General features: G+C 52.4%; 1 protein-coding gene across 1 annotated transcript; it reads right to left on the reverse strand.

Annotated features, from left to right (window-relative positions):
* Positions 1–1,804: 1,804 nt before the first annotated feature.
* On the reverse strand, positions 1,805–12,236 carry SLC33A1 (solute carrier family 33 member 1). Its single transcript, XM_039713756.1, has 6 exons — positions 11,462–12,236; positions 6,981–7,171; positions 6,193–6,377; positions 5,662–5,779; positions 4,741–4,956; positions 1,805–3,105 (listed from the first exon to the last, which is right to left on the reverse strand). Exons 1-6 carry the CDS (start codon positions 12,234–12,236, stop codon positions 2,938–2,940), a joined length of 1,653 nt encoding a protein of 550 aa, XP_039569690.1. The 3' UTR covers positions 1,805–2,937.
* Between the last annotated feature and the right edge of the window lie 385 nt (positions 12,237–12,621).

Raw genomic sequence — 12,621 nt, forward strand, 5'->3', positions numbered from 1 at the left:
CGGGAACGGGGAAAGGAACAGCACCGGTGCCGCGGGGACCGGGAAAGGAACAGCGCCCGGTGGCACGGGAACCGGGGAACGAACAGCGCCGGTGCCACCGTGACACGGGAACCGGGAAACCAACACGCCGCCCTGCTCCGGCATGGCCGCGTCCCGAGCGCCCCCGCGGGAGCGGGGAACGAACAACCAGCGGCGGTGCCGCGGGGACCGGGAACGAACAGCGCCGGTGCCGCGGGAACGGGGAACCAACAGCGCCCGGGGGCCGCGGGGACCGGGGAACGAACAGCGCCCGGTGCCACCCTGCCACGGGAACCGGGAAACCAACAGCGCCGGTGCCGCGGGGACCGGGAACGAACAGCGCCCGGTGGCACGGGAGCAGGGAAAGGAACAGCGCCCGGTGCCACCCTGCCACGGGAACCGGGAAACGAACAGCGCCCGGTGGCGCCGTGCCATGGAGCGACACCGGCCCCGAGCAGCCCCGGCCGGGACACTGCCAGGGATGCAGGGGCAGCCCCAGCTGCTCTGGCAATCCCAGCCCAGCCAGGAATTCCCAATTCCCAATCTCCCATCCAGCCCTGCCCTCTGGCAGTGGAGCCATTCCCCGGGTCCTGTCCCTCCATCCTTGTCCCCAGTCCCTCTGCAGCTCTCCTGGAGCCCCTTCAGGCCCTGGGAGGGCTCTGAGCTCTCCTGGAGCTGCTCCTCTCCGCTGAGGTTGAACTCTGCATTGAGCTCCTCAAACCTGTTCCACACCTCCTCGGACACTTCAGATGCTCCTTTCTTCCTGGCATTTCAAATTTGTTTGTTTTGTTGTTCTTCTTAGTTTGGGATTTTTTTATTTGCTTGTTTGTTTGTTTTTAATGTTAAAGATGTTTAAGTCCCTACAAATTCTGATGTTAAAAAGAAAAACCACTTTTGAACAGAGGTGGTAGAAAAAAAGTAGCAAGATCAAAATCTTCTGGGTGGACTTCAGCAGCAACATTTCCAACTTACAAAATAGCTACTTAAATTAACAGCACTAATCCATAACCTGTTTTACCAGTCTGAAAAAGGACACGGTTATTTATTTCAGGTAACAAATCTATTCCTACCAATTTGGAGTTTATGTGCAATTTTGATGTTGTTGAAATAATCTAATTATTGATAAGCAATCCTTAACTCACCTTTATTAGTGACAAGTTTCACTGGCACCTTTAGAAATAATGAAAAAAAATGCAAAGTAAAAAAAAAAAATCTAATACACAGCAAATTTAATTTCTCAGCTTCTACACTTGGAAGTTTTTCCTCACAATCAGGAAAGTTAAAAGAACCCTCTAGGTATACAAGATGTAATTCAATAAGTGGCCCGTGGTTCCAGAGGGGATACAGAACTGAGGTGCCTCAGAGAGTTAATGCAGTGGGGCTGCTGGGACAGGGACTGAAAGGTGCAGCCACAAATCTGCTGTGTTTTTTGTTGATTTTGTTCTTATGCAGAGGGGAAATCAGAACACATGGGGCTTGGGCAGTAAAACCCATATGATTTCACTTAGCACCAGTGGTTTTGCTGTGCTTGAAGCAAACTGTCAGGTGTGTCCCTCGAGGGAGGGACAGAGGACAGGAGGCAGTGTCCATGAAGCACGAGGTCAGTGTCCTCTTCCCGTCCCCTCCTTACCCTGATGCCAAGGAGACCCTTCGTACACCCACCCACCCCCCCAGCACTCCAGAGGTGGTATTGGGTCACTTTTCCCCAAAACACACCGTAGCAGAAGATCCCAAACCCCCTCCCAGCCCAGTCCTTCAAATATTGACAAGAAACATGGCAGGGAACCTCTTGCACCTTTGCAAGGGATGTTTAATAGTTTTCCTGTTTAATACCAACGCTCCACACACGCCCAGCGGGGTCCGAGTGCCACTCCAGCACCTGTGGGTCCCTAAGGCACTCAGGAGGGAGCTCAGTGGGAGAAATCCAGCGGGAATGTTTCCACACGTGGCACCAGCAGTGAATTCTGCAGCAGCTCTGCCCCCATTGGATTGGTGTGAGGGTGAGTCCTGCACAAGCTCCCTGGGAATTTGGCAACTTTGTCATCACCAACTCACTCTCCTCACCCCTGCATGGGGGAAGTCTCGGTGCTCCCACTGCTTTTGAGAATGAATATTCAAATTTTACTAATACAGCTTGGAAAAGCAATGGACTGGTTTTCCCCATCAACTCACCCCTTCCAAAGGCCCACGTGCCCTCCCTTGGGAAGCACCTCCAGTTCCAGCTGCAGGACTCAAGGCTCAGAGGCTTGTGCGTGATTCCAGTCCTACCTTACAGCATTTTGCCATCAAGAAAGTACCTTGAACGTAAATCAAACTGCCTTGAAACAGCGGAAATAAATTAAACAAATGTAATTCGCTTATAAAAATAGTTTCTTACAAATCTTTAAAGCTTATAAAAGCCAGAAAATACATTTAAAACAATCTCCGGAACATTTCATCCTTCGAGGCGTGGTTACAGTTCAGAAAGTGAGAAGCAAAGCCCACAGACATCTCACACTGCTCTTCCCATAAGGAATTCCACAGTACCGTGCTTAACCTCCTTGTCAGAATGCCTTGGGCATCCCTCCCCGGCTCAGCTGCCCTGTCAGATCATTGCTGTGTGAAAATAAAAGCTGGCACTCAGCTGGCACTGCTGCTGCCTCTACAGCCGCGGCACGAGGAGCTTGCCCAGAGGTGCCCTGTGGAACCAGCAGCTCTGGAGCCAGGGGTAAGCATGGGGCACGGAGGTGCTGCTTTAGCCATTCCTTTCTGAACTGCCCGTGCTGTGGGGAGGGCAGTGGTGCCACACACAGCCTGCCTCGGCCACGCAGATCTCCCTGGCTGGCACAGGAACACCGACATTCCGGGGTGCTGATTATGGGGCATGTCTTTGTAATAAAACTAAAACCACCTTGCTGGTCCATCCAACGCCTAAGTGCATCAATTGCTCCTCTTGCACTTCCACGAGGACTGTCCTTCGTCCTGCAGCTTTTTGAATTTTGGTCCAAGGAAGAACCACCAGGCAAAGCCCAGGATGACGCAGATGATGGACTCCACGTAGTACCCGTCCAGGGTGGTCACACAGGAGCCCCCAGCTGCTGTGCACAGCTGAAACAGAGCACAGGGCAATGCACTGAGCACACAGCACTCCAGAGCTGCAGGCTCTCCCTGCTCCTGGTCAGCACTACACAGAGTTGTTTACTCTTTGTTGTTTCCTATGCAGTTGGTCAGAGAGGCTTTGGAGCTTATCAGCACATGAAAAGTAACACAGTACCAAACCTGCTCTAGGCAGGTGGGAAATGGAGCACATCAGCCCAAAGGGCAAACTCCAGCAAACAGACACAGCCCCACTGTCACTGCTGGCCTGAAGGTGCAACCACTACTCCCAACCTCACAGAAAAAGATGATTTTTTTCCCTAGCCATCCAGGCTGTGGACTCCCCAGACCGGGGAGTGTCTAAAGCCAGGCTGGACAGGGCTGGGATAGTGGAAGGTGGCCCTGCCCGTGGCAGGGGCTGGCACTGGAGGGGCTTTCAGGTCCTTCCAATCCAAACCATTCCATGATTCTGTACATAGGACAAACACGCCCAGGATGGTTTTGAACTGGAAGACAAACACCCAGCATTCACAGGGTGATTGTACAGCCCAGGATTGTTTCTGCTATTGTCTGGCTTTCAACATTGCTCTAATCCCAGGATTAATCAACTCTCTGAGCTGAGGCTCTGCCAGCATTTTCATTATTCTGAGACATGTCAAAATCAGATTAGGAATAAGAAGGGAATGGTGGTGGTGGAATGTCACCAACCAGGAGGATGTAAGAAAAGATCAGAGAAGTGAGCTGAAGGAGGAAGGACTCAAGCTCAGTAGAAGCTGAGACACAAGGAACCTAATTAGTGACAGACTAATGAGTGAGAGGCTGGGAAAGCATCTGCTGCAGAAGCAGTTTCCCCTTGCACCAACAAAAACTGCAACTCCAGTTCAGACAAGTCATGCTGGACTCCAGAACACTTTGATCATTTAGAGAACCTCCACGTCCTAGAGCATCCTGGCATTTAGGAGCGAAACAAATTTCAGTCATGAGCACAGGAAAAAAAACCAAAAACCCAAACTCCAAACATTTCCACTCTTCAGCCACGTCAGATGTCTCATTTGCTGTGAGGAGGTGAATTTGAAATGTTGCTTTCCCAGCAGTTTTGTGTCCTGTTGTTTGATCTGTGTACAGCAAGTTCTTTGTTCTCTTCCACAGGGCTCTCAGAACTGGGCAGGCAGCCAGTCCCACTTGATTTCACGGGGAAAGTGGACACCAAAATCAGAGAGCAGAGCAGCATCTTGGAGAAGGTATCAAGGCAGGCAGATAAGAAGCCTCCAGGGAGACAGGAAAAAGAAAAACCTACCACAGAAATGGAGGGCCCTGGGGGACAGAGGCTGCCAAGGACAGAGCCCCTGACTGCACAACTCAAAGCCACACCTACAGGCTCCTCACGCTGCACAGAATGTGGCACCAGTCTGGGGCTTCTACTCCAGCTCAGCACGGGAAGAAAGGGCTCACTACTCTGCAGCTGCAAGCCATGGGTAAGGGGTGCTTATTCAGAGTGCACAGCTGCCAACAGACTGGATTTTATCAGACAGCAAAATGAGCTCCATCAGTGGGACTCTGTGAGCACAAGCCATACATTGTGAAGGTTTCCAAAGGAAGCCATTTAACTGAGACATTGAGCAGAGACCCCCCAGCCCCCAGACTCACCTCTGTGGCCGCTGCAGTGGCACAGGTGTGGCCCTGGGCCCCGGCACACTCCTTCACTGTGAGGGGGTCCACCAGCCACAGGGCCACCGTGGAGGGCCAGTTGCCCCCCAGGTTGGAGACGGTGTTGAGCAGGGTCATGTAGGTGCCCCCGATGAGCGGGTCGCTGACCTTGGCGTTGAAGGCCATGATGGCCACGTACATGCTGTACAGGGTGATCTGGGGACACACAGGCCAGAGACAACTGAAACCCCGGCACAAAAACCCCGCTGAGACATCCCCTGGCTGGGAAATGATGCCAGAGCAGCTCCTCCTGCCTGTCCCTTGCTGTGCTAACTCGGGGAGTGGCCTTGCTGCTTGTCTCAGGTCATGCTGCAACAGACCCAGCCTCACATGCACTGGCATGACTTGGGCTGTCAAACTGAAATACAACCAGCCAGCTAACACACAACCCTTCTGCGTTTAAAAATCACCTCTCAAGGCCCTGCATTCCAGTTCTGATCACCGTGTATCAGGTGCTTGTTTCCAAAGTCTTTGGATCAGATCCATTATGATGTTCCTCCAACAATTGAGGTTTTTTTCCTAGGACCAGCATCACATAACTTTATTTATTTGCACAACCAGTATATTTATCAGCATGCCTACCAAGCTCAGGCACAGTTCTGGGGTTTCTCCAGCTCCTCTGTGCTTTTGAGCTTCTTGATCTGGGGAAAAAGGAATCTGGGGAACTACACCAGACATGGAGAACTCAAAGTAGCTCACAGATGATGTCCAGTGGAGCACAGGGAACAGGGAGGAGTAACAGCAGCAAGAGTATTAGAAGTCAGTTCTGCCACACAGCAGAGGTCAGGCTTGGGGGGATTCCAGTGTGACCCAGGACAAGACAGGGAACAGCATCTCCCCTCCCCACACTGGGAGTGTTACCTGGTGTAGAGCGTAACTCAGCACCACCACAGCGTAGTAGTAGACAGGAAATCCTCCTTCATGCTTTACTTTAGGAGCCCACCACACCAGGAAAGCGAATTCCAGGCCAAGCAGCAACCTGGAGGGATGAGAAAGATCATTTGTTATTCCAAGTAATTCTTCCCGTGGGTTTCCTCAACACAAAGCAACCACTGAACAACCATAGAGAGTACATTGCAATAGTTTAGATCCAAAGAGTCACACCTATTTCTATCTCAGAATTAGATATCAAATATTTGACAAGCAGTGCCATTGTTAGTTAGGAGCAGGAGAGCACTGCTCTAATGCTGCTATACATGCACATCCCAAACACCTCATGCTCTGCTTCCACACAGTGACACTGCATGAACCAGACAGCTCAACTCACTGTGACAGTCCTGACACACTTCTCTGGACCTGGAAGTCAGAGAGTTACACACCAAACCCTACAGGTGATCTGAACACACAAACTGAGCACACATATTACTGTGTTGCACTGACATGAGGCTTTACCTGTAAGGCATTGCTTTGTAGAAGGTGTTCAGGGGCTGGGGGCCCGCTGTGTATTTGCTGATAACCAGAGGCAAGATGATCTGCAAAGGAACCATTGGAACTGCCAGCAGAGCCAGGTGCTCTTTGGGGACTCCCTCCTCCACCAGTTTGAGTCCTGTTACAGCATCTGCTGCTGAAAACCCAACCTGCAATGTCAGGGGGACAAAATAAGCCAAGGAGAACAGGCAGTTTGGCTAGAAATGCAATTTACTGAGAAATGGGATACAGAACACACTGTCACTGAAGTCACTTCTGCCCCTGATGTGATTTCCAGATTAGTTCTACATGTTCTGCACTTGCACACTCTTGTCATCAGCCAAAACTATTCCAGGAACACTAAGTAGCACTGCCATTCATTCCTGTGCCTTCACTGCTGCTGGCATCCTCAGTGTCCAACTAGGAGCCATGGAAACAGCTTGGACAGAGCTGGGGATTCTGAGCTAAAAACAAACATTTTCTATCCTTTTAACTGCAGGCTACACAGCCTGTTTAAAAATGTACTTTACTTTAATACCACATTGCCACCAAACTTCTCTTCAATGCTTGTGTCAAACACAAAAGCTCTCACAAAGCTTTTCTGCTGCACAGCCCTGCTCAGCACAACGAGATTACCCATTCTGCTTGAACTCCGTGTGAAAATTCACAACTCCTGTGACAGCCAACAGCAAAACTAAGTTACATCCCAGGGTCTCAGCAGCCTTCTAGACCCTGATGCCAGCATTCAACAATTCTTAAAGGTATTTACTTACTTTTGAAGTGAGGATCAAGAGACAGAAAGTAAGAACTGCTGGCATCTTGATTATTGAGAATAGCAGCCTGTATGTGTCAGTGATGCCTTTTGTTTCTTCCTTTGCTGGTATTAGCTCCTGGTTTTCCTTCTTCAAAAAGGCAACCAATGTAGTGGTAATCAAGAAGACGGCTCCCCAGAAAAACAGGAAATCTGGAGGGGAAAATAAAATAAAAATTTCTTTGCAGCAGCCATGACTGACAGTTGTAGAACACAAACCCAACAATCAAAGTGGAATAAAAACAAGCAGCAAAAGCAAACCACAAGCCCAGATCTATATACAGTGAGTGACACAGCTCTGCCCTCCTCTGAAAGGAGGTGTTTGCTGGAGCTGAGGCAGAGGAGCAGCAGCAAACCAGGTCACCTCCCTGCTGCTTGGTGGGTTATTACCACAGTGAGCAGGTTGGAGGAGGAACAGAAGCAAAAATGAACGTGTTGAAGGATTACACACACAACCACTACAGGCTGACAAAGGAGGAAAACCACATGTAATAGCTAGAAAACAGGGAAGAACCTCCAGAGGCAGAACTCCTTCCCAGCTCCTCCCTTGCCCTGCAGTCAGGGAACCACTCTGGGCCTCAGCTCTACATCCCTATCTAATATCCATCTCCCACCTGCAGGAAACAGGGATTTAGGAGGCTGAAGATGGCCCCAGGAAAGTTTTTACAGAGTTGTAAGGAGTCCTCAGATTTGTCTGGCTGACGTGGATCCTTGGCAGCATTCCAGTGCTCTGTTTAGGCAGATCAGTATCTGCTAAATCCTGGATGTGGGGCAGTAAAAACCACCAGAAAGTACTTTTTGATTTAGGGAATGGCCAGTTCAAGATCATCCTATCCTCTGCCTCTACGACAGAGGCAAGAAAGAACTCAGCCATGTGCAGGGGTAGGACAGGAGCAGCCTTCAGTCCTCCTGGTCAGGAGCAGCTCCAGCACCTCCGGGAGGGCTGGGGAAAGGAAGGGCACAGACAAAGGTTTGGTCAATCTCCTGCACAGCAGGGAACCATGGAAGAAATGCAAGCACTGCTCCAGGTGTGTCCCACCATTCCCAGGGTAACAGAAAAAAGGCTCCTCACACCATTTCTGCTACTTTTCCCTTTCCTAAAATAAATGTGACCTCACAAGCAATGCTGTCAGATGGCTCTCTCAAAAAAATAAGGTGCCCTGAAGAGACGTTGTCAAGGAAAGATGCATTTTCTGAGAGTCTCACCAACCACAGCTGCTGGCTACAAAGGATGTAGAGGAGCAGTTCTCTAATAATAACCCTGAGCATTATCACTGCAGTGAGAGACACACAGTGCAAGGATGGGGATAGAAATAGCTCTGAGCATCATCACATGAGTGCTCCTGATCAGGCCAGCCCTGTCAGCTGCAGCACAGCACTGCAGGGGCTGCATCAGCAACAAAGCAAAGCAAGAAAAAGAGAAAAAAACCTCCATATATTACGACAAAAAAAAAAAGGGTTTTCTGAGGCTGTAGGCAGTTTACACAAAAATAAGGCACATTTCCTTTCAAATGCAAGGAACCTCACTAACAGGCTACAAGCAAGAGAACTTTGAAATTAAGAGTTTGCATAAAGGATTTCAAGGACAAACTTTCTGGTCCCACCACTGCTGCTTCCCCATCCCTATTTTGTTTCTGCAGCTACACTGCTACTAACAAAATAAATCACTGAGATGGGGAAAAGTTTTTAAACTAGATCAGGGATGGATCAGGCTGGAAAACAGCCATGAAGAAGGTACCCAGGTGGTACAGGTAGCCAGGATCCCTCCCAGGACGAGGGGTGCTCCACAGTCCCTGGCACAGGTAAGTGGGGGTGGCCTTTGAGGGGCACCTTTGTCCTGTGTTCACTCTTTCCCTTTCATTCCCTTTCCCTGGAACAGGGAAACCAGGCAGGAATCACAGACCCAGCCAGGGAGCTTCCCCTGCTTTAAAAAAATATAAGTCACCTGAAGAGCAAGTGCTAAATAAACCCCTGGATGTGCCAGGACAATCAGCCCACAGAAGGGCTTCTCCTGTTTCCTTCTCTGGCACTTCAGCCTTTGCTTTGGTGGATTTGATTCTGCTTTGGTGGATTTGACGATGGGTTTACATTTGTCCACATTATTTCCTGAAGGTGATGAGAACAATGAATGCTGCTGCTGCTTCTCAACAACTCAAAGCTGACTTAGGATCACAGAATATCTTGAGCTGGGACGGACCCACAAGGCTCATGCCAGCTCCTGGCCTGGCACAAGACAACCCTGGCAGTGCTGTCCAAAGGCTCCTGGAGCTCTGGCAGCCCCAGGGCTGTGCCATTCCCTGGGGAGCCAGGCAGTGCCAGCCCCCTCTGGGGAAGAAGCTTTCCCTGGTATCCAAACTGAACCTCCCCTGACCCGCTCCAGCCGTTCCCCCGGGGTGCTGCCCCTCTGGATCATGGAGTGTTGACTTTGTTCTTTCCCTGGCACTGGGCTCAGCCCACAACAAAAGTGCTCAGAGATCTGAGCTGGCACAGAACATTCACCTTTTCCAGCAGTGAAGTTTTCTGCTGCTTTACCTGCCCAAACCTGCTCATTACAGCCAGGGCAAGGACCAGTGAGCCCCTGTGCTCCTGGGTGAGCTGGTTATTCCTGCTGCTCTTGGCTGCCCCAGGGAAACACCAAACTGTGCCACTCACAGGACAGAGAAACAGAAATTTTACAGTTTTACTACCTGAAAAGCCATATCCTGCAACTACAGTGTCATTATTTGCTGTTCTTACTCCACCCACATCAATACTTCAGGGCAGGTTAAGGAGGTGGCATTGCTGCTGTTTGGGTTTGGGGATAACGTCTTTTAAAAACAGCACTTTTGTAATGGTAACAAACCCATTTATACAAACAGCCCTGAGAGAAAAAAAAACTTTAAACAACCAAAACCCTGGGCAGTAAGGGAAGCACAGCCAAGCCAAGCTGTCTGAACAGCAGTGGCTGCAAGTTGCATCAGCAGCAAAGACGTCAGTGTGCACTGCAATGAGAGGGATGGACACACCAGCCCGGAGCTGCACAGCTCCAGGGAGAGCCAGGGACCTGCTGGGACACCTGGAGGGCCACTCTGTGCTCCCTGACACAGGCCAGGCACGAGGCTGGCAGCAGGGAGCACAGAGCAGGACTGGTGAGCAGTGTGAGAGCTGCAGAGAGCAGGCAAGCTCAGCAGCTGTGGACACTGCTGTCCTGATTCATCCCTGAGGAACGGGCAGGACAGAAAGCAAAACTCCCTTCCACACAGCAATTCCAGCCTGTTCTGGCATCTCTGAGATGGCACAGGCAGGGCAACCAGTGTGAGGGGAAGCAGAGACTGAGACCACGGGGATCTGCTCTTCCCTGCCAGGGTCACCCTGAGGCTGCAGCCAGAACTGGTGCCAGCATGTCCTGTCCTCCCTCAGCCTTGCAGCCACACCAGCTGCACTTCAAGCATCTCCAGGGTAATTCCCCTAACATCAACCAGCACACAGAACCCTTCTGAGAAAAATCCCAAACCCCAGCAAACAGAAACATCCCTCTTCTGACAGCCAGTTATGCTGGGATTACCACACTCCATTTAATTTGCTAAAGAGAAAAGGCAAATCCCCCTTAATTTACTAAAATAAGGCCTTCCTTCAGAAACTGGCTACATGCTCAACCCTGAACACTTTCACTTCTATTCTGTGAAAAATATCATATTGAGAGTATCTTCTTTTTTGTTCCTTTCTTTCTTTTTCCCACATGGAGACCTTGGCTTGCAGTTTTTTCCAAGAGTAATCCAGTCCATGCCCATTAAACTAGGAAGGAAAAAAAGCGTAATTTACTAAAATAAGGCCTTCCTTCAGAAACTGGCTACATGCTCAACCCTGAACACTTTCACTTCTATTCTGTGAAAAATACCATATTGGGAGAATCTTTTTTTTTTGTTCTCCTCTTTCTTCTTTCCACATGGAGACCTTGGCTTGCATTTTTAAAAGAGTAACCTACTCCATGCCCATTACACTAGGAAGGAAAAAAAGCATTCTTCCAAAGTGCTTAGGTCAGTCAAGATAATGACGAGGCAGGTTTTCCACACGCTTTAGCCCAGAAAAGTCTGAAGTCCAGCGCATGTAGCAGTGGGCTCTGCCAGCCTCCAAGCAGGCTGTGCTTTCCCACGGGCCAAGGGACAAACCAAACCTGTCTGGTTCCCAGCATCAAACCACAGAGGGGTCCAGGCACAGGGAAGAAGCATCCTGAGGAAGATACAACCATTATTATCAGGAAAAAATCCTTCCCTGTGAGGGCGGGCAGGCCCTGGCACAGGTGCCCAGAGCAGCTGGGGCTGCCCCTGGATCCCTGGCAGTGCCCAAGGCCAGGCTGGCCACTGGGGCTGGAGCACCTGGGGCAGTGGGAGGTGTCCCTGCCAGGCAGGGAATCCCTTCAGCCCCTTCCAAAGCAGCGCGGGGCTCGCCCCGGCACGCCCGTACCTGCGAGGGTGACGATGCCGCGCGGCTGCGGCTCGAAGCGCAGGTACTTGTTGCAGAAGGAGGCGGACTCGAGGGCCAGGAACAGCACGTTGCCCAGGAAGTAGCCGGCCGTCTGCCCCACGGAGTTGCAGGTGGAGGCGTAGCCCACGTTCTCCCGGGACAGCATGGTCAGCGCCCAGCCGTCCACCGCGATGTCCTGCGTGGCCGCCAGGAACTCGAAGAGGAAGAAGGTGACGGTGAGGGCCGCCACGTCGGGGCCGCGGCCGCGGCCGTCGCCCAGCAGCGCGTCCACCTGCGTGGACATGTAGATCATGAAGAGCCCCAGCACGTACTGCGTGGGCACCAGCCACGACTTGCGGCGGCCGAAGCCCCGCACGTACACGGCGTCCACCAAGGGCGCCCACAGCAGCTTCAGGCTGAAGGGCCAGAACACGAAGCTGAAGAAGGCCTGGTCGGTGTAGCTGGCGTTCTTGCTCTGCAGGATGAGCGGCACGCTGCCCGCCAGCCCCAGCGGGATGCCCTGCAGCACGTACAGCACCAGCAGCAGCAGGATGCTGCCCAGCTCCGCGCGATACCCCCGCGCCGGGGCCGGCAGCAGCGCCTCGGTGTCGCCGGGCAGCCCGTCGCGGGGCGGGTCGCCCGCCAGGTCCAGGCTGTGCTGGCGGGAGCGGCCCGGCAGCGGCCCCGGCGCCGCCGCGCTGAGGGAACCGCCCCGCCCCGCCCCGCGCCGGCCAGGCGTGGCCGCGCCCCATTGGTGCGCCGAGGGTGACGTCATGCATAGCAACGCCCCCCCGGCCCTGATTGACGGGGCGGGGGCAGCGGGAGCGGAACCGGGAACGGGAACCGGGGTTGGGATCGGGATCACGGAGCGTCTCCGTGCCCGGGAGAGGCCGAGGGAGCTGGGGCTGTGCAGCCTCGAGAGGGGCCCTCAGCCCTGGCTGGCCCTGGGTGCTCTGCTCTGCCCAGCCTCTGCTCCGGGGGCCCAGCCGTGGAGGGGCCCTCAGCCCTGGCTGGCCCTGGGTGCTCTGCTCTGCCCAGCCGTAGCACCGCAGCCACCGGCAGGGACTGAGCCCAGCAAGTTCCAGCTCCGCAGGAGGAAGAGCTTTGCTCCGAGCACTGTAACAGAGACCGAAGAGGGTGTGGAGTCTCCTCACTGGGGG

This window comes from Passer montanus, unplaced genomic scaffold (genome assembly GCF_014805655.1).
Source record: "Passer montanus isolate IOZ18808 unplaced genomic scaffold, ASM1480565v1 scaffold29, whole genome shotgun sequence".
Lineage (NCBI taxonomy): Eukaryota > Metazoa > Chordata > Aves > Passeriformes > Passeridae > Passer > Passer montanus.